At 47.4% G+C, this 22,223-nt stretch overlaps 1 protein-coding gene across 1 annotated transcript in view; it reads left to right on the top strand.

Moving 5' to 3' along the window:
• Positions 1–12,251: 12,251 nt before the first annotated feature.
• Positions 12,252–22,223, top strand: part of LOC138751908 (uncharacterized protein C9orf152-like) — a 29,788-nt gene continuing 19,816 nt past the window's right edge. Inside the window, exon 1 of the mRNA XM_069914851.1 lies at positions 12,252–12,581. Coding sequence (XP_069770952.1) covers positions 12,365–12,581 — 217 coding nt within the window. The 5' untranslated portion in view covers positions 12,252–12,364. The remainder of the gene's footprint in view (positions 12,582–22,223) is intronic.

The following is a 22,223-nucleotide window of genomic DNA, read 5'->3' as shown; positions in this document are numbered from 1 at the left end:
CCAACTTTTTTCCCCACTCACATCCCACCTTAAGCAATCGCTTACTAATCACAGAGTACTTATGGCTTAGGGATTACTTAAAGTGGGATGTGAGTGGAAAGAAAAAGGTTGAGATCCACTGATCTAGGGTCTAAGGGCCTGTACTGTGCTGTAGCATTCTATGTTCAATGACCTGAAATGACCTTTACTTCCTATAAATGATGCATGAACTACGAACTATGATCACGGCATCTACAGACTTTCCTGTTTAACAATAAACTGAAGGAACCATCACCTCCCAGTCTCTCTCTCTCTTCTCCCTCCTTCCACTAAGGGAAATCACACACCAACTGGTTTGAAAACAGTTTCTTCCCCACAGTCATCAGGCTCCTGAATGAACCCCACTACAAAGTGCCATTGCGCCGATCGTTCTTTTCATTGAAACTCTGTGATTTGTAAATTGTGTTATTTATTCCTTTAAGATAACCTGTTTGACTACTTGCAGAAAAACCCTTCTCATTTTACAAGATACAATGTGACAAATCAATGGCAATAAGGCCAGAGATACTGTAGGTATTTTTTTGATTTTTTTTGTTTTCATGCATTCTTCCTGCATTCTTGTAAGGCAGAAGGAGATTTGTATATAGCCATCCTTTCTCACTTCAGCCCTAGATGTCTATTTATCCAATTTCCCTTTAAAAGTGTCCCTTTAATCTGCTGCCAACACCTTTGTAGCACCATCTTGCCCAAACAACTGACTGCTTTGTAAATGTAAGAAGTAAATCACGAAAATCTGTAGAAGTAAAATGTGTATAAGTGTTGAAGTAAAAACAAAATGTTGGAGAAGCTCAACAGGTCAAGCAGAGTCCTTTATGTAGCAAAGGTAAAAATACATAACCAACATTTCGGGCCTGAGCCCTTCATCAAATGATGAGAAAATGCCGGCAGGTGTGTGGTGGTACACCACCAGCCTACTGCAGGGGGTAACCTCTGTACCTGCAGGAGTGTAAGGGGACAGGTCAACACCTGGCCAGCTGTCAATCAGTCGGCCTGAATGGATCAAGCCCCACCTGGTCAGGTGTCAATCACCCTCCGGGATATAAGCCTACACCGGCCTCCTGAGGCTTCACTCAGAGTTGCTGCAGTCACAGCCAGCCTGGCTCTGTGGAAGTCTTTGTGAATTAAAGCCTGTTGTACAGTCTTACCTTGTGTATGTCTGATTCTGGCTAACAACGCACCACAAGGTGTCCAAGCAAAAGAGTGGGGGTGAGGGGGATTGGCAAAGTCAGTGATAGGTGGAGAAAGGAGGGAGGGGACAGCAGCAATGAGGGGGAGCAGGGTTGGCGGAATGAATATGGGGAAAGGGAGGGGAGAGAACTGGAAAGACAGAAAAGTGGTAGGGGAAAGAAAAGGTAGAGGGCGGGAAAGTCAATGTTAATGCCATCTGGCTGCTCTCTTGGCAGATGGCATTAACTTTGATTTCTCTGCTTTTACTAAACTTGTCTTTTCTGTCTTTCCAGTTCTCCCCTCCCTTCCCCCATACCCACCCAGCCATCCCTCCTCCCCCTCATTGCTGCTGTCCCCTCCCTCCTTTCTCCACCTATCATCTCCTGCCTTTGCCACCCCCCCCCCATCCCCTCTTGTATTCGGACACCTGCGGGCATTCTCTCATACCTCGATGAAGGGCTTAAGTCCAAAACTTTGGTTATGTATTTCTGTCTTTGCTATATAAAGGACTCTGCTTGACCTGTTGAGCTTCTCCAACATTTTGTGTTTGGGTCCTCTACCGGCATCACCTACGGCTCCTAGAACGCTTCCACCAGCGTTGTCTCCGCTCCATCCTCAACATTCATTGGAGCGCTTTCATCCCTAACGTCGAAGTACTCGAGATGGCAGAGGTCGACAGCATCGAGTCCACGCTGCTGAAGATCCAGCTGCGCTGGGTGGGTCACGTCTCCAGAATGGAGGACCATCGCCTTCCCAAGATCGTGTTATATGGCGACCTCTCCACTGGCCACCGTGACAGAGGTGCACCAAAGAAAAGGTACAAGGACTGCCTAAAGAAATCTCTTGGTGCCTGCCACATTGACCACCGCCAGTGGGCTGATATCGCCTCAAACCGTGCATCTTGGCGCCTCACAGTTTGGCGGGCAGCAACCTCCTTTGAAGAAGACCGCAGAGCCCACCTCACTGACAAAAGGCAAAGGAGGAAAAACCCAACACCCAACCCCAACCCACCAATTTTCCCCTGCAACCGCTGCAACCGTGTATGCCTGTCCCGCATCGGACTTGTCAGCCACAAACGAGCCTGCAGCTGACGTGGACATTTACCCCCTTCATAAATCTTCGTCCGCGAAGCCAAGCCAAAGAAAGATATGAAGGAGACTGTTTGACCTGTTGAGTTTCTCCAGCATTTTGTATTTTTACTTTGTAATGCATTTCCTCCTCTTTTAGAATCTAAACCTGTCTCCAGGCTTACTGCATATTTACAACAAATCAAAAGAAAAGATTTAATGTCTAAGATTTCTGTTAACGTGCACTGGGATCTGATCAACCACATTTTTTTTGTCTCACAATGATAACAACAAAAAGCTTATTGTCATGTCCTGTGGTGAGATGTTTCCTCCATTGTATATAGTTACAATTGATTACTGTATATATGGAGCTGGCCCCGCCCACTGATGACTCATACCCTATGACTCCTCCCCTATGGTTCTGGGCCATAAAGGTCGAGCAACCTCTCCCTTCCCTCCATTCCTAGACCTGGATCTGGGCCAGCAAGGTTCTTCTGTATATTAAAGCCTATTGTTCCCTCTGCCTAGTCTTTATGGTTACTGGTAGTGCACTACAATTTAATGTACAGAAGTTATCTCTCCAGCAATGGAGAAGCTGCCGCACCCCGATCGGTTAGAAGTGGACCCCCCGATCTCCAGGAGCGTCTGAACAGAATGAGCTGAACAGTGGATCAGCTGCTCTAGTAACGAGGCCGCTGCTGAACTGGTCGATTCTGATGAGAAGAAGCTCAAAGTGCTGCAAGCAAGAGTCGGCCAGGGAGCTTTCCAAGCCATCAGAAGCAGTGAGATTTACGCCGAGGCAGTGGCTGAGCTTCGGACCCTCTACAAACCAAAGGTCAACGAGGTGTACTCGTGTTGCCACCCAGCGTCCCAAAAACAGCAGCCTGGTGAGTAGGCCGAAGAGTTCATTTATCCCCGGCTTGTACTGGGGAGAGACTGTAGGGGTAGTTCCACGGCTCCTGTATCGGTGGAACAGGAGTGAGTCAAAGACCTGGTCCAGGTTGCCTGTGTATTGGGGTTGAGATCTGACTACATAAGGCAGTGCCTGCTCGAGGAAGACCAGTTGCCACTGAAGCGAGCCATACTGCTGGTAAGGACACGATGCTTGGCCCAGCGCCATGCGGAATCGATCATGGACAAAAGTGTGCACCCCAAAAATGCCGCCATCTTGGGAGATGGCCTCAGGGACAGCTGATCTGACCCTCCCTCTGGATCGAGCATCAGAAGTGCTACTTCTGTGGCCAGACGAAACATCCGCGACGACTCTGTCCCGCGAGGGGTGTTAGCTGCTCCGGCTGCGGAAAGAGGGGTCATTATCTGCGGGTATGTAAGGCCAGAAACTCCCCGTGATGCAGGGTGGCGTGTACGACCAACAAGCGAGCCCTACCTACACTTCCAGTGCCAACTGCATGCACGGTAAGAGGAGCGCTATCTTGGCTGCTGTTGCCCTCATCCTCTACATGGACTGTGCAGTCGCAGCCCGCTTCGCTGACATCACTTCCACCTTATTCCTCAACCTCAGCAGCCATGAACATGTGGTCAACATGGAGGCTGCCATCTTGTGCGTCAGGCCTCCCCGCCGACAACTAAGACGATGATCCGATCCTTGCTTCGATTACATTGAACCAGGCCAGCGCTCATTTGATCACTTCATGATGCAGATTGAGGTGAATGGACAGAAGTTGGACTGTCTCTTCGATAGTGGCAGTACGGAGAGCTTCATCCATCCTGATGTGGTCCGCAGACTCTCGCTTCCAGTCTGGCCGATAAACAGCTCCATTTCATTGGTAGCAAAAGACCATCAAACAGACATTAGTGGGTACTGTGTGGTGTCTTTGTTGGTGGGGGTGAAATGTTACGATAACTTTTCCTTACTGGTCAGCCCCAGCTCTGCGCGCCGATCCTCGTGGACCTCGACTTCCAGAGTTCGGAGGCCCTCAATCGCCCTTCACACTAAGCAACCCACAACTCGCAGATCCCTCCCCCCTCTCCCAGCCCCCAGCACCGGCCTGCAGTCTCACCACCCTTCGAATGTCCTCTCCGTCACTATTCGCGAACCTGGCCCCAGAGTGCCACCCTATAGCTACCAAAAGCAGGCGCTAAAGCACCAAGGACATGGATTTATCCGGGCCGAGGTTCAGCAACTCCTGTCGGAGGGGATCATCGCCCCTAGCTCTAGTCCCTGGATGGTCAGGGGTGGGAGCAAGCCCCAGAGGGAGGGAGCTGTGTTGGATTTACTGTTAGGGAATGAGATGGGTCAGGTGACAGAGGTTTGTGTGGGGTCCAGTGATCATAGCTTCAAGGTAATTATGGAAAAGGATAGGTCTGGGCCCAGAGTTGAGGTTTTTGAGTGGGGAAAAGCTAGGTTTGAGGAGATGTGAAAGGATTTACAAGGGGTGGATTGGGACAATTTGTTTTCTGGGAAAGATGTAATAGAGAAATGGAGGGTCTTTTAAAGGAGAGATTTTAAAGAGTACAAAATCTTTAAATACCTGTTAGGTTGAAAGGTCAGGTCAAAAGTTTGAGAGAGCCATGGTTCTCAAGGGATATTGGAAACTTGGTTCGAAAAAAGAGGGAGTACTACAATAAATATAAGAAACAGGGAAAAAAGATGTTTGGGTACTATATTGAATGTAAAAAGAATCTTAAGAAAGAAATTAGAAAAGCTAAAAGAAGGTATGAGGTGGCTATAGCAAGCAGGGTGAAAATAAATCCAAAGGGTTTCTACAAATATGTAAATAGCAAACGGAAAGTGAGAGATAAAATAGGTCCAATAGAGAATCAGAAAAGACAAATGTGTGTGGAGCCAAAAGAGATGGGGGAGGTCTTGAACAATTTCTTTTCCTCATTATATATTGAGGAGAAGGATATTGAACTGTGCAGGGTAAAGGAAGCAAAGGGGATATATATGGAGACTATAGTGTTTAAGAAAGAGGTAGTACTGGAGCTTTTGAAACATATAAAGGTGGATAAGTCTCTAGTTCCTGACAGATTTTCCCCAGGACCTTGAGAGAAGTTAGTGAGGAAATAGCGGAGGCTCTGGCAGCAATTTTTCAAATGTCATTAGTGACGGGTATAGTGCCGGAGGATTGGCGTGTTGTGCATGTGGTTCCTTTGTTTAAAAAGGGTTCGAGGAGCAAGCCTAGCAATTATCAGCCTGTAAGTTTGACGTCTGTGGTAGGTAAATTGATGGAAAGCGTTCTTAGAGATAGTATATATAAGTATATGGAGGGACAGGGTCTGATCAGCGACATTCAACACGGATTTGTGTGTGGAAGTTCATGTTTGACCAATCTTGTTGAATTTTTTGAAGTGACTAGGAATGTTGATGAGGGTAGAGCAGTGGATGTTGTCTATATGGGCTTCAGTAAGGCCTTCGATAAGGTTCCGCATGGGAGGTTAGTTAGGAAGACTAAGTCCTTGGTATTAATTTGGAGATAGTCAAATGGATTCAACAGTGGCTGAAAGGAAGGTGCCAGAGAGTAGTAGTAGATAATTGTTTGTCAGGATGGAGGCCAGTGACCAGCGGTGTACCTCAGGGTTCAGTATTGGGACCGTTGCTCTTTTTCATATATATTAATGATCTGGAGGATGGGGCAGTATATCAGATTAGTAAATATGCAGATGATACTAAAATAGGGGGAATTGTGGATGATGAAGAGGGTTTTCAAAGATTGCAGAGGGATTTAAACTGCTTAAAGGAGTGGGCAGAAAGATGCCAGATGGAGTTTAATGCTGATAAATGTGAGGTGCTTCATTTTGGAAAGAATAATCAAAGCAAGACATATGTGGTAAATGGGAGGGTGTTGAAGAATGCAGTGGAGCAGAAAGATCTAGGAATAACGGTGCATTGTTCCCTGAAGGAAGGAGTGCATGTGGACAGGGTGGTGAATAAATCAGTGCATAGAATATAGGAGTTGGGAAGTAATGATGAAACTGTACAAGGCATTGGTGAGGCCAAATTTAGAGGACTGTGTGCAGTTCTGGACACTGATTTATAGGAAGGATATTAAGAAGATAGAAAGAGTGCAGAGAAGATTTACAAAAATGTTGCCTGGGTTTCAGCATCTGGAATACAAGGAAAGATTGAGCAAATTAGGTCTTTATTCCTTGGAACATAGAAGGCTGAGAGGGGATTTGATAGAGGTGTTTACAATAATGAGAAGGATAGAGTTGATGTGGAAAGGCTTTTCCCATTGAGAGTAGGAGAGATGGATACAAGAGGTCATGGGTTGAGAGTTGACGGGCAAAGGTTTAGGAGTAACATGAGGGGGAACTTCTTTACTCAAAGAGTGGTTACTGTGTGGAATGGGCTTCCAGGAAAGGTGGTGGATGCAGGGTCAATTTTGTCATTTAAGAAAGAGTTAGATAAGTATATGGATGGGAGGGGGATGGAGGGATATGGGCAGAGTGCTGGTAAGTGGGATTAGAGGAGGGTACTTGGATCAGTGCAGACTAGAGGACCAAATTGGCTTGTTTCCGTGCTGTAATGGTTATATAGTCAGATGATTAACCTCTTCACACAGCTGGATTCATACCCCCTTCCCCGGATGGCCAACATGGTCAACAGGATCACTTAATATCAGGTATTCTCAACTATTGACCTTAAGACAGCCTATCACCAGCTTCCCCTCCGCCCGACTGACCGTATCTGAAAAGGCTTCGAGGCCGATGGTAAACCTTTTCATTTCCTTCGAGTCCCCCTTTGCATTACCAATGGTGTCTCAGCGTTCCAAAGGGTGATGGACCGGATGGTGGAGGAGCACAGCCTGGCAGCGACGTTTCGCTATTTAGATAATGTCACCCTATGTGGCCATGATCAGCAGGACCACAAGACTAACCTTCCTAAATTTCTGTGGACTGCAAAGTCCCTCAATCTCACATACAACAAAGACAAGTGTGTCTTTAATACCAATCGCCTGGCACTCCTGGGATGTGTCATGGCATATGGTGTCATTTCCTCGAACCCCGACTGCATGCGACCCCTTATAGAGCTCCCAGTCCCAAACACCCTGAAAGCACTGAAGAGGTGCCTGGAGCTGCTCTCTTACTATGCAGAATGGGTGCCCAATTACGCTGATAAGGCCCACCCCCTCATTAGGTCCACAACTTTCCCATTATCAACGGAGGCCCAGGCTGCATTCCATCTCATCCGAGGAGACATCGCAAAGGCCACGATGCATGCCGTGGACGAATCCATCCCCTTCTAAGTGGAGAGTGATGCCTCCGACTTTGCGCTGGCTGCAACACTCAACCAGGCAGGCAGGCCAGTAGCATTTTTTTCACGTACCTTTCATGACCCTGAGACACGGCATTCCTCAGTCGAGAAGGAGGCATAGGTGATTGTTGAGGCAGTGTGCTATTGGCGCCACAACCTGGCCGGAAAAAGCTTTACCCTGCTGACGGACCAGAATGCCGTCACCTCCACGTTCAATATGAAGCAGTAGGGTAAAATTAAAAATGACAAGATACTCAGATGGAGAATCGAGCTCTCCACCTACAACTATCTTGTACCAGCCAGGTAAACTCAACGATCCACCTGATGCCCTATCCGCCAGCGTACACCTCGACCATCTCCAAGCACTGCACCACACCCTTAGCCATCCCGGAGTTATAAGACTGTTCCACTTCATCAAGATTCAGAACCTTCCGGACTCCATTGAGGATATCAGGTCCATGACCAGACGCTGTCAGGTCTGCGCTGAATGCAAGCCACAGTTCTACAGACCCAACAAGGCCCACCTCATAAAGGCCACTTGCCTGTTTGAATGACTGAGTGTTGATTTCAAGGGCCCCTTCCCCTCATCAAACAGGAACATTTATTTCCTAAATGTGATCGACGAGTACTCCTGGTTCCCTTTTGCCATTCCCTGTCTGGATATGACCTCGGCCACTGTGATAAAGACACTGCACAGTATCTTCACTCTGTTTGGGTACCCTGATTACATCCACAGCGATCGGGGGCCTCGTTCATGAGTGAGGAGCTGCGGCAATACTTTCTGGCCAGAGGCCAGTAGGACCACCAGCTATAACCCCAGGGGTAATGGCCAGGTGGAGAGGGAAAACGCCACTGTGTGAAAGGCTGTGCTCCTGGCCCTAAAGTCTCAGGGTCTGCCAGTGTCTCACTGGCAGGACGTCCTGCCAGAGGCATTATACACCATCTGGTCCATCCTGTGCACTGCTACAAACACCACCCCGCATGATCGCATGTTTGCTTTCCCCAGGAAGTCAGCGAATGGGCCCTCGGTGCCCTCCTCGTTGGCAACGCCATGCCTGGTCCTGCTCCGGAGACACACAAGGGGCTATAAGACTGACCTATTGGTCCAGGAGGTACACCTCATCCATGCTAACCCTCAGTATGCTTTTGTAAGGTACCCCGACGGCCACGAGGATACAGTACCTGTCTGGGATCTGGTGCATGCCAGAGAGCTTGGACCAACCCCATACACCCCTGACCACCCAGAGTTTATCACGATCCCTCAATGGGACTCAATGTTAGGGGCAGACTCGCCTGGGATACCACCCCCTACGAACCTCACTCCAATAGGGCCAGCTCCCCTTAGGGCACTGTCCCCACCTCTCTCTCATACCGTTGCCGACATCACCCCAACACAGATAATACCCTCTCCACATAGCCAGATGGTGGCCCCGTCCCTTGAGACTTGGCCGGCGGAACAGCAGAGCACCCCCACCCCTGCTCTCCACAAAACCCATAGCTGAATCTTTAGTCTTGGCAGTTTTCTTTATTGTTCAATGACTGAAGGGGGTTTTGTTTTAAAAGGAGGGGTGAATGTGGTGATGTTTCCTCCATTGTATATAGTTATGATTGATTACTGTATATGTATATATATATATATATATATATAATATATATATATATATATATATATATATATGGAGCTGGCCCGCCCACTGTTGACTCATACCCTATGACTCCTCCCCTGTGGTCCTGGGCCATAAAGGTCGAGCCACCTCTCCCTGCCCGCCATTCCTATCCATGGATCCGGGCCAGCAAAGTTGTTCTGTACATTGAAGCCTATCGTTCCCTCAGCCTAGTCTTGGTGGTTTTCTGGTAGTGCCCTACACCCCACCTAATGGGGATCAGTCACCAGCAGTGTCCTGCTGTGCTATGCGAGAAGGTCCCTAATCTCCTTCTAAGAGCTAATGTTGCTCCTCATGAGCCACCAATACTTCAGAAATTATTTGAGATGTCAAGAGAGGTCAAGTTTATTGTCATCAGATTGCACGAGTACAACTCAACGAAACAGCGTTCTCTGTCCTCGGTGCAAAACTACCAGACATAATACACATACAGGCAAACAATACATATTCAGGGCAAATATTTATATATACAAATAAATAAATATTGCTCTGTGAATACGAGAGTCTCAGATGGTTAGTGTGGGTAGTTCCTTTGGTCGTTCAGCGTTCTCACTGCCCATGGGAAGAAGCTGCTCCTCAGCATGGAAGTGCAGGCTCTGATACTCCTGTATCTCTTTCTCAGTAGGAGCAGCTGAAAGGGGTCCTCAATGATTTTAAGCGGTGTCTTCAGACAACCATCCCAGTACATCACTTCAATGGGAGGGTGGGAGACTCCACTGATCCTCTCTGCAACTCTTATGGGCCATTGGGTTGACCTCCAATCCATTTCTCTGCAGCAACCGAACCACACTGTGATACAGCCAGCTGGGGATGCTCTTGATAGAGCTCCTGCAGTAGGTTGACATAATGGGAGCCAGTCGTCTTGCCTACTTCACTCTTCTCAGTTGCTGTGGCACCTTCCTGACAAGTGAAGAGATGTTGAGTTTCCATGATAGATCACTGGTTAAACGAACTCCAAGGAACTTGGTGCTCTCCACTCTCTCTACTGCAGAGTTGATGTGTAGTGGAGGGTGATTGTTCCTTGGCCTCCTGAAGTCCTTCATCTTCCCCATGTTGAAACTTGGGTTGCCACATCACGAGATTTATACAAATGCGTTGAAATTATGGTTAGTGTAGCGGTTAGCGCAATGCTATTGCAGTGCCAGTGACCCAGGTTCGAATCCAGCACTGTCTGTAAAGAGTTTGTACGTTCTCCCATGTCTGTGTAAGTTTCCTCCGAGTGCTCCAGTTTCCTCCCTCCCTTCAAAACATACAAACTGCGGTCGTGGGTTAATTGGAGTATTTGGGTGGAGGCACAGGCTTGAGGGCCAGAACTGTACTGAACATCTATAATTCTTGCTTGCTGCAGCTATACAGGTACCTACAATACTTAAAATATTTATAATAAACAATAAGTACAAAGTAAATTATATTTAGGCATACAGCACAATAACAATGAGTCCATACTACACAGTTTACACCCCATGAACCTACATCCCCAGTGTGTTTCAAATGATGGGAGGAAACCAGAGCCCCCAGGGAAAACTACGCAGACATGGGGAGAACGTACAAACTCTTTACACACAGGGTGCGATTTGAACTCTGGTCTGTAAAAGGATTGTATTAACCACTATGCCCACCATGCTGCCCCCAATGCTAACCGTGCCACCCCAATGACACCTGTGCTGCCCTGTAATGGAGGATTTAGACTAGCTTATGAAAGAAGGGATGCAGTTGGATCAGAAGACCTAATCTAAATTCCACCATGGGGCCCTAGACTAGCTGATGCAAGAAGGGATGCAGTTGCATTAGAAGACAATAATCTCAATTCCACTATGAGGCCCAAGATGCATATTTAGTAGACACACCTAAATTCTACTATGAGGCCCAGGATGCAGTTGAATAGGAAGACATTATCTAAATTTACACTATGGGGCCCAGGGATGCATATGAATCAGTAGACATTATCCAACCTCCACCATGAGGTCAAGAGATGCAGTTGTCTTTTGTTGGTCGCAGACTGTCAGGAGACCTTGAAGATAATTAAATCATTTGTTCAAAGAGATAAGATCTGAAGTAAACAACTTTTGGGTAATATTAAGCCATGGTCCCACTGCTGAAGTTTGAGACTCTCCAAGAGGTGGCAACATCTCTCAGCAAGAAGAAGAACTTCAAGATTCCAAACCAACGTCCCGGTCTGGGGAGGTGGAGAAGTTGCTACCGGCGCCCAGACAACCTACTACAAGTGTGCAGTCGTCGCCTTGTTTTGGCAGTTGGGACCAGTCCAGGCATTGATAAGTATAATTGGGAAGGGCTTGCATATTGTAGTGTGAATTCAGCTTTAGATTTAGTAATAAAGACTTGTCTCAACTGAACTGCTCTCGGTGAGTGTGTCTGTTTTATTTCGGTAGCTCGAACACTGTGACCAATCTAAAACGAACAAAGTGAGAGCTACAAGTTTACCCGACATGCCCCAGTACCAACTGTGCCGCCCCAAAACCAAATGTGCCACCCGAATGCCAACCATGTTGCCCTAATGCCACCATGGTGTCCCAATGCCACCGTGCCGCTCCAATGCCACCGTGCCGCTCCAATGCCACCGTGCCACTCCAATGCCACCGTGCCGCTCCAATGCCACCGTGCCGCTCCAATGCCACCGTGCCGCTCCAATGCCACCACGGTGCCCCAATGCCACCGTGCTGCTCCAATGCCACCACGGTGCCCCAATGCCACCGTGCCACTCCAATGCCACCGTGCCGCTCCAATGCCACCTGTGCTGCCCCAATGCCACCTGTGTTGCCCCAAAACCAAATGTGCTGCCCCAATGCCAACTGTGCCACCCCCAATGCCCACCGAGCTGCCCTTAACACACAAGAGAAAAAGATAACTTTAAAAATGACAACTTTTCACTTGCAAACAATGCAAAAAATATGACGTTACAAGAGTAATTTACAGATTTTTATTCAGTAATTCTGCTCCGGACGTCCCGTCTGCGCTTGTGAAATAGGTCGGTCACATCCACTCGGACAAGGCGCACAATAGCAGTTGCTGTTTCCTTTTGCCCCAAGAGCTGGTCAAGGATGTGGCTGGTTCAGCGGGCACGGGGAGGGTCGTCCAGTGACCCAGTCGGGTATCAGCAACTTTGTTCCGTTTTGCTTTGGAAAGGTTTCCAGATTCGACATCCAGGTGGACAAGTGCGGTTTCTCGATGTTAACTTTGAACAGACCAGGATGCAATCTCACTGCTGCCCAAACCTGAAGTGCGTGTGGGAACAGATGGACCGAGCTGGAGGCTCCCTGCCGCACGGAACAGACGGGCGTGACCACACTGGAGGGCAATCCTGGAGCTGCAGCAGCTCGGTGTCCATGGATATTAACCAGCTTGAGGTGCAGTATGACTCCATGCGGCAGAAACAGAGGGAACAGACGCGCGTCGTCTTCGGGCCAGGTGAGCTGCTAAATTTGCTGTGCCCCCCACACCCCCTCTCGGGCTGTGGGGGGGGGGGGGGGTGGCACTGCTTGCTCGCAGCTCTGAACTCGCTGCGCGCTGGCTGGACGGTTTGGCACTGGGACAGGCTTTCCCTCCCGTTCGACCAGGGGTGGCCAAACTTTTTTTGGGTGGAGGGCCACATCCAGAAAAACATAAGGAGGCACGGGCAGTTTTCAACCAGTCACCGTGCAAAGAAAACCTTTTCAGACCAGAAACCCCCTCCCCCCCCCCCCCCCGTGCCATCAAAAACCTCCTTTTTAGACCAGAAACCCCCCCTGTACCATCGAAAACCTTTTTAGACCAGAAACCCCCCTGTGCCATCGAAAACCTCCTTTTTAGACCAGAAACCCCCTGTGCCATCGAAAACCTTTTTAGAACAGAAACCCCCTGTACCATCGAAAACCTCCTTTTTAGACCAGAAACCCCCTGTGCCATCGAAAACCTCCTTTTTAGACCAGAAACCCCCTGTGCCATCGAAAACCTTTTTAGAACAGAAACCCCCTGTACCATCGAAAACCTCCTTTTTAGACCAGAAACCCCGTGCCATCGAAAACCTTTTTAAACCAGAAACCCCCCTGTACCATCGAAAATCTTTTTAGAACAGAAACCCCCTGTGCCATCGAAAACCTTTTTAGACCAGAAACCCCCCTGTGCCATCAAAAACTTCCTTTTTAGACCAGAAACCCCCCTGTTCCATCAAAAACCTCCATTTTAGACCTGAAACCCCCCCTATGCCATCGAAAACCTCCTTTTTAGACCAGAAACCCCCCTGTACCATCGAAAACCTTTTTAGACCAGAAACCCCCCTATGCCATCGAAAAACATCCTTTTTAGACCAGAAACACCCTGTGCCATCGAAAACCTCCTTTTTAGACCAGAAACCCCCTGTGCCATCGAAAACCTCCTTTTTAGACCAGAAACCCCCTGTGACATCGAAAACATTTTTAGACCAGAAACCCCCTGTACCATCGAAAACCTCCTTTTTAGACCAGAAACCCCGTGCCATCGAAAACCTTTTTAGACCAGAAACCACCCTGTACCATCGAAAATCTTTTTAGAACAGAAACCCCCTGTGCCATCGAAAACCTTTTTAGACCAGAAACCCCCCTGTGCCATCAAAAACCTCCATTTTAGACCTGAAACCCCCCCTATGCCATCGAAAACCTCTTTTTTAGACCAGAAACCCCCCTGTACCATCGAAAACCTTTTTAGACCAGAAACCCCCCTGTGCCATCGAAAAACATCCTTTTTAGACCAGAAACGCCCTGTGCCATCGAAAACCTCCTTTTTAGACCAGAAACCTCCTGTGCCATCGAAAACCTTTTTAGACCAGAAACCCCCTGTGCCATCAAAAACCTTTTTAGACCAGAAACCCCCTGTGCCATCGAAAACCTCCTTTTTAGACCAGAAACCCCCTGTGCCATCGAAAACCTCCTTTTTAGACCAGAAACCCCCTGTGCCATCGAAAACCTCCTTTTTAGACCAGAAACCCCCTGTGCCATCGAAAACCTCCTTTTTAGACCAGAAACCCCCTGTGCCATTGAAAACCTCCTTTTTAGAACAGAAACCCCCTGTGCCATCGAAAACCTCCTTTTTAGACCAGAAACCCCCTGTGCCATCGAAAACCTCCTATTTACACCAGAAACACCCTGTGCCATCGAAAACATCCTTTTTAGACCAGAAACCCCCTGTGCCATCGAAAACCTCCTTTTTAGACCAGAAACCCCCTGTGCCATCGAAAACCTCCTTTTTAGACCAGAAACCCCTTGTGCCATTGAAAACCTCCTTTTTAGACCAGAAACCCCCTGTGCCATCGAAAACCTCCTTTTTAGACCAGAAACCCCCTGTGCCATCGAAAACCTCCTTTTTAGACCAGAAACCCCTTGTGCCATCGAAAACCTCCTTTTTAGACCAGAAACCCCGTGTCATCGAAAACCTCCTTTTTAGACCAGAAACCCCCTGTGCCATCGAAAACCTCCTTTTTAGACCAGAAACCCCGTGTCATCGAAAACCTCCTTTTAGACCAGAAACCCCCTGTGCCATCGAAAACCTCCTTTTTAGACCAGAAACCCCGTGTCATCGAAAACCTCCTTTTTAGTCCAGAAACCCCCTGTGCCATCGAAAACCTCCTTTTTAGACCAGAAACCCCGTGTCATCGAAAACCTTTTTAGACCAGAAACCCCCCTGTACCATCGAAAACCTTGTTAGACTAGAAACCCCCTGTGCCATCGAAAACCTTTTTAGACCAGAAACCCCCCCCCCCGTGCCATCGAATACCTCCTTTTTAGACCAGAAACCCCCTGTGCCATCAAAAACCTTTTTAGACCAGAAATCCCCTGTGCCATTGAAAGTTCATTTTTCTAGCAAAATAACAATACTTCATGACTGAACTGTTGACATTTTACAATTGGCATTTCTGGATCTGCTGCTCTTAAATTTAATTTAAAAGTCTAATTGAAAAAGCAGAGCAAAATAAAAAGATGGGTTCAAAATAAGAACAGGGGAAAAAAATCAAGAAAAGGACAAGGCCAACTCCAACATTCCTCCACAACTCTCAGTGAGTACAGTGAGCTCAAGTGTCCACCTTAATGATTATGGTGTAATGTGTAAATCTGGAGATAGGCTGTTAAAGGTAGCAGATTCCTTGCATATCAAACAAACACACTTCCCTTGACGACTTAAAGGTATTACTGCACTTCCTTGGTATTACCTGTATTTTTGGTTCCGCCATGCTTATTCAACCAAGGTAAACTTTTTTGAACTGAGGTAAACACTTTAATCGATGAGAAACATTGCAATGGTTGATCTGGTACAGTGTTCTCAATCTTTTTATCCCACTCACATGCCACCGGGGTCATCGCCAAGGGGGCATCTGTGGGTATTGCCCCCCAAAACGAGGTGCTGTGACCCACCATACATTTGCGGTCATCGCTGCCCGTCAGACCTGCCCCCCCCCCCCCCACATCACTAGCATCTAGCATGATGCACGCCAGTGACTCTCCACCTGCCCACGGCCGCGTCACTAGCGTGCTTCAAGTGTCAGTAGCGTCTAGTGATGCTTGACACAATAAAAGGAGCACTCTCATCTCCTCTGTTGGAGGGGTGGATGAATGTCAGGTAGGTCCCGGTATCCAATAGCCCCTGTCGACAAATAGGTCCTGGCTACCACTCCCCCCCCCCCACCCCCACCAGCTGAACAAGCTCCCCTCTAACACACTAATGCTCCCCTCTAACATTCATTGTGGCACTGACTCTGAATACCACCTTAAATAATCCATTACTAACTAGAGTACCTAGACTCAGGGGTCATAGTTTGGCTGCCCTGTGTTAGACAATCTGATCACATCATTCAGGAAAAAAAAATCAATTGGCCCAATGTGTTATCCAAAATCCACAACCAAATAGGTTTTTGTCAGACTGTTTCCCAGGAACTGTTCTTCAGGATAAAAGATCACCCATCCAAGGAATCCTGAATCTTGTGTAGACCAGATTGGTTTATATATCTTGTGCCTAAAAATTCCCTTGGATTTAACTTGGACTGTCCAGAAAATTGAGTGGAGGAACTGAAAGGGAGGTGTGGAGAAATGATGCAGTACAGACAGGTTAGTGGAGATCAGATCAGAATTGTCCACAGTGATAACATTGTTTTGTATGCTATCCATGCAACTCAACCTCATAGTGAAACTAAAATTAATATAGTGTTAAAAGGAAACAAAAGTACCAGAGAGATTAAGTTGTCTGGGACTGTACTCACTGGAATTTAGAAATATGGAAACATAAAATTATGAAAGGCATTGATAAGACAGAGGTAGGCAAGATGTTTCCATTGGTGGGGAGACCACAGCTAGGGGATATAACTCAAGATTCAGGGAAGTAGATTTAGGACGGAGATGAGGAGGAACTGATTTCCCCAGAGGGTGGGGAATCTGTGAAGTTCTCTGCCCATTGAATCAGTGGAGGTGACCTCAGTAAATATATTTAAGACAAGCTTGGTGAATTAAGGGACATGGGGATAATGCAGGACGGTGGAGGTGAGCCTATCATCAGGTCAGCCATGATCTTACTGAATGGTGGAGTAGGCTTGATGGGCTGGATGGCCGACTCCTGTACCTATTTCTTATGTTGTGTTAACATGCATTGAGTTTGAACTGGTTTAAGGAACAGGATGGTCTAATCCTTAAATATTTTGTTTATCTAAATTCCTGGTTGCATATTATGTTATTGAAACTACTCCCTCTCTCTTTGCTTTACATTATAATATTATTCATAAATTAAAATATTTACTTGTGGCAATTTGCCATTTAGCATAAATCTTTGTCTTATGACACTGGAAAAGGTGTTGCAATTTTCCTTGGGTAGATTTTTCTTTTTAAAATATTTTTATTGCTTAATAGTGTAATTCGTGTTGCATTTATAGAACAGAAGGAAACTATCATAACATATACATTATATAACTGATAAAAATGCACTAATTAACAATTTCCATTATTGATTAATATTGTTAAAATTAAAAATGAAAATCACATGAATTATATGATAAGCAATCGGCTCATTACTTGTGCATCTTGGCGCCTCACAGTTCGGCGGGCAGCAACCTCCTTTGAAGAAGACCGCAGAGCCCACCTCACTGACAAACGACAAAGGAGGAAAAACCCAACACCCAACCCACCAATTTTCCCTTGCAACCGCTGCAACCGTGCCTGCCTGTCCCGCATCGGACTTGTCAGCCACCAATGAGCCTGCAGCAGACGTGGACATACCCCTCCATAAATCTTCGTCTGCGAAGCCAAGCTAAAGAAGAAGAAATATTATTATCTAGGACCATCATAAAGAAACTAATCAGCTTATTTAAAAAAAAGAAAAAAAAACTAATGCTAATCTAAACCCCTCCCTCAAATCAAGGTTACTTATAGAAACAAACAAAGAGAAGAGAAAGAACAACAAAACTGGATCAGATCACTACCTCCAGAAGCTAGACAGAGCATCGTCGGAGCAGCCCAACAGACTAAAACTGCCATCCTTGATAATATTCTATGAATGGACCCCATATATTTTCAAACTGGAACTTTTTACCTTTGATATTACATCTAATTATTTCCAAACGTAACTATGCCATTACATCATGCAGCCACTGTGCATGAGTCAGAGGAAATTCATCTTCCCTCTTCATTAAAATCCCTCATCTAGCTATCAGCGTACTAAAAGCTAAAACCTTCTCTTGAGATACTGAAAGACATAGTTGGATCGTGAGTGATGCTAAACAAGACAATTGGAGGACATAGATCTATTTAAGTCTTAAAAATCATTGATAAAGATTGAAAAATATTCTCCCAGAATCTTCCTAATTTGGGACATTCCCAAATCAGGTGAATTAGTGAGGCCTCTGAAATTTGACACCTTTCACACAATGGATCAACGCCATAAAAATGAGATAATTTCAGTTTAGACATATGTAGTCTGTGTACCACTTTATATTGTTATAAACAAGACCTAGCACAAAATGACGAATCATTAATCAAACCAGAGTAGAATACCAGTCTTTATCTGAGAAGGTTATATTAAGATCTCGTTTCAGGTAGATTTTCTCCCTATTTACTTGTCAAAGTGGGGCAAGGTTACTGGAGAAGACAGAAACCAAATATTGAGCCACATCCCATCAGCATGACAACAGGTGATGATGATGTGATTTTATTGTCATATACACAAGTACAATGCACAAATGCACTGAAATTCTTACTTGTGGCAGCCACACAGGTACACAGGTCACATCAACTTCAATAGAGTACATTAACTAACTGCAATTCAACCCTAACTCGAACCTACCAACCTGCACTTTGGGATGTGGAAAAAAAATGGAACGTGGAAACCAATGCTGTAACAGACATGGCTGAAGGTCAGGACTGGACCCAGCTCTCTGCCACTGTAGATAAAAAGGAAAATCTGCATTTATCATCGTCAAGTACAGAGAACAAATATGCAGGAGAGATTCAGCAGGTCTCACAACATCCAGGGGAAGTAAAAGGTGACCAACTTTTTGGGCCTGGGCCCTTTGTCAGGATTAATTAAAAAGACAGGGAGATACCTGAACAAAAGAGGTGGGGGAGGGAAGAGGAGAGAGGAAGGCGAAGGGGGAGAAGCACAAGCTGGTAAGGGGTGGATACAGATAGGAGGTAAAAGAGGAAGATACTGAGGTGATAGGGAGAGGGAAGTGGGTAGCCCTCTAATAGGAAGAGAAAGGGAAGGGAATGGGGAGCTAGATGAAAGGATGTTTATCTTTTACTTCCAATAGGTGCTGCATGACCTACTGAGCTTCTCCAGCACATTTGAGTATTGTCTCAATTGTAGTGCCACTAATTTCTAATGACTTGCATTGGGACCCTTGGTCCTTTATTTAGGTTTTCCAAGAATAACTAAGTTCCAAAAGATCTAGATTTCAAACGATGACAGGCAGAAGGCAGAATTATTGGCTCCCTGTCAACCAATAAAGGAGCTCTGCTGTTATGTACTCATGAACCTTTGCCCCATTGTAATTCAATTCCAGCACGTTCCATCTCCATGATCTTGATGTCATCAAAACTTCTGCAGCCTGTGGATTAACTCCCCACAGTATTGTTCCCCCATTCTCCTGTGCTGACTTGGAAAATAAATCGGAGAGAAACTCCAGCCACTGGTCAATTTATGCACATGGGAATATCTGACTTTGGGATCAGATTAATGAGTCAATTCAAGGTCTATTAGAGAAGAATGTTGAAGATCATTCTTTCAATGAGGTTCCAGGGCCATTTTGGGACAAGGCATCAATTTTCTCAAAAGACTCCATGTGCTCAACAACTTTTCCATGAACTTGTTCCTAGTCCGATCACTTGTTTATCCCCACTTTCTTTTCTTCACTCATGGTGAATGTACCAAGCTCCATAATTCCCTCTCTGATTCTTCCCCTTTACTGCTTCCCTCCTTCTCTGAAACAATCTATTGAATCAAGCTCTTCAGATCTCAGTTTAGCAGGGTCAGAATGTACGTGAAGGACTATTTTACTGTGTTAAAGGTGACATATAATAAGTTGTTTGATATGTTGGCAACTTGAAGCAGTCTTCACACTTAACACATACTCATCCATGGGAAGATTTGCATCCTTTATTTATAGAATGTATACACCATTGTCAACCAGCATTTATTGCTTCTCTCACTGTGGTACGCTGTTAGCTAGAATCAGACACACACAAAGTAAAGACTGTACAACAGGCTTTAATTCACAAAGACTTCCACAGAGCCAGGCTGGCTGTAGCTGCAGTAAATCTGAGTGAGCTTCGGGAGGCCAGTGCAGGCTTATATCCTGGGGAGGGTGATTGACATCTGACCGGGTGGGGCTTGATCCCTTCGGGCCGACTGACAGCTGGCCAGGTGTTGTCCTGTCCCTTTACACTCCTGCAGGTACAGAGGTTGCTCCCTGCAGTAGGCCAGCGGTACACTCCTGCAGGTACAGGTGTTTCCCCCCCCCTGCAGTAGGCCAGTGGTGTACCACCACATTCACCCCCTTCTTTAAAGTTGTCCGGGGGGGCAGTAACAAGGAATTGTACCCACTATACACATACAATATTTACAGGTTGAGATGGTCTGGCAGCCGCTGGGGTCTCTCTGACCATCATAGGACTGGCTCCTGGTCACTGGTTGGAGGGGAAGTGGGGGGGGGCTAGCGGTAGGGGTCTGTGACTGGTGTGGTGCTGTGTGGAGGGGTGGTCAGGGTCAACGTATGAGGGTCGTATTGGATGGATGGGAGGGCAGGTTTGTTTCCCAGGGCTAAAGCAGGCCCCTGGTGGTCAAGGAGGTCTTGTGTGCCCTATAGCAGCCTGGGGATGGGGATGTATGCCCAGTCAGCGTTGTCCTGCACTGGAGGATGGCATGGTGGGTGCTCCTGCTGGTGCCCGGTCCCTGGTTGAGAAGGTGTCCTCCCTGCCACTGCCAAACCTAACGTATGCGTAGTTGTAGTTTGCATGTAGGAGGAAGACCTGCTCGACCAGGGCTTCGGCCTTGTGTGTCTGTACGTACTTACGCAGGAGCACCAGTCCCGGGGACATGAGCCATGCTGGGAGGGACATTCCAGTGGCCGACTTCCTGGGGAATGAGAATAGACGTTCGTGAGGGGTCTCGTTGGTAGCAATGCACAGCAGCAACCAAATGACGTGGAGCGCCTCGGGCAGGGCGTCCTGCCAGTACTCCACAGCCCACACGTTTGACCTGAGAGCCAGGAGGACTGCCTTCCAGACCACCCCGTTTTCGTGTTCCACTTGCCCATTGCCTCTCATTGTGCGACTGGTCGCGATTCCCCTCAATGTCAGGTACTGGCGCAGCTCATCACTCATGAAACTAGACCCCCGATCGCTGTGGATTAAGGTGGGGTAGCCAAACATGGTGAAGATCTGCCCCAGGGCCCTGATGATGGTGGCCTTTGAGATGTCCGGGTAAGGGATAGCGAAAGGGAAGCATGAGAACTCGTCCACTACCGTGAGGAAGTAGACGTTTTGGATCGTGGAAGGCAGGGACCCTTTGAAGTCTATGCCGAGACGCTCGAAAGCCGAGTAGTCTTTACAACATAGGCCTGGGGCGGGCGGAAGAAATGGGGTTTGCACTTCGTGCAGATCCAACAGGCCTCAGTCATGTCCCTGATGGTGTATGGCAGGTTCCGGGTTTTAATGAAGTGGTACAACCTGGTGACAACTGGATGGCAGAGTGACGCATGCAGTGCCTGCAGCCTGTCATCATGCACAGATGCGCAGGTCCAAGAGAGGGCATCAGGGGAGTCGTTAAACTTTCCGGGGCAGTACTGGATGTCGTAGCTGTAGGTTGCTAGCTCGGCTCTCCAGTGCAGGATCTTGTTCTTGATCTTGCTCTTGTGGGTAGTGTTAAACATGAACGCCATGGCGCACTGGCCCATGAGGAGGGTGAATCTCCTGCCGGCCAGGTAGTGGCACCAGTGGCGGACTGCTTCCACAATCGCCTGGTGGGCCTCCTTTTCAATGGCGGAATGCCCTATCTTGGGAGCTGTGAAGGGTCCTGGAGAAGATGAAGTCTCTGTCTGCGGCGCAATAGCACCTACTTCTGGCAGCGATCAGCTTGCAGCCTAGCATAAGATGTGGGAAGAGCGCCGGTGGCGTGATGTGCAGTGTGGAGAGGTCGCAGGTTGGCCGGGGCTGGTAGGTTGGTGTGCTGTGTAATGTGAGTGGAGGTTGGGGCCCCCTTGAAGGCAAGGGTGGCACTCTGCAGGTGGCACTGGAAATCTAGGCCCAGGAGGCCTGGGGCACAGAGTTTGGGCTTGACCAGGAGCCTGAACCATGTGCAAGTCTCCCCTCCCACAGTTATATTGGCCGAGTAGCACCCGAGGGTACCAACAATCTTATCCTTGGTGGTGAGGGCGATCGAGCAGATGGTGGGGTAGACTTTTAATCTCAGGGAGTGGGCCACACTCGGGTGAATGAAGCTCTCTGTGTTGCCACTGTTGAACAGGCACTTCGTTACCTGCCTGTTGACTTACACGTCCATCATAGAGCGCCCGAGGTTGTGAGGAATGTCCCCGGTCAGCATGGTGGTGGCCAGGACCATCTT

The sequence above is a fragment of the Narcine bancroftii genome, chromosome 1, assembly GCF_036971445.1.
Source record: "Narcine bancroftii isolate sNarBan1 chromosome 1, sNarBan1.hap1, whole genome shotgun sequence".
NCBI lineage: Eukaryota > Metazoa > Chordata > Chondrichthyes > Torpediniformes > Narcinidae > Narcine > Narcine bancroftii.
This window is presented reverse-complemented; position numbering and strand designations above follow the sequence as displayed.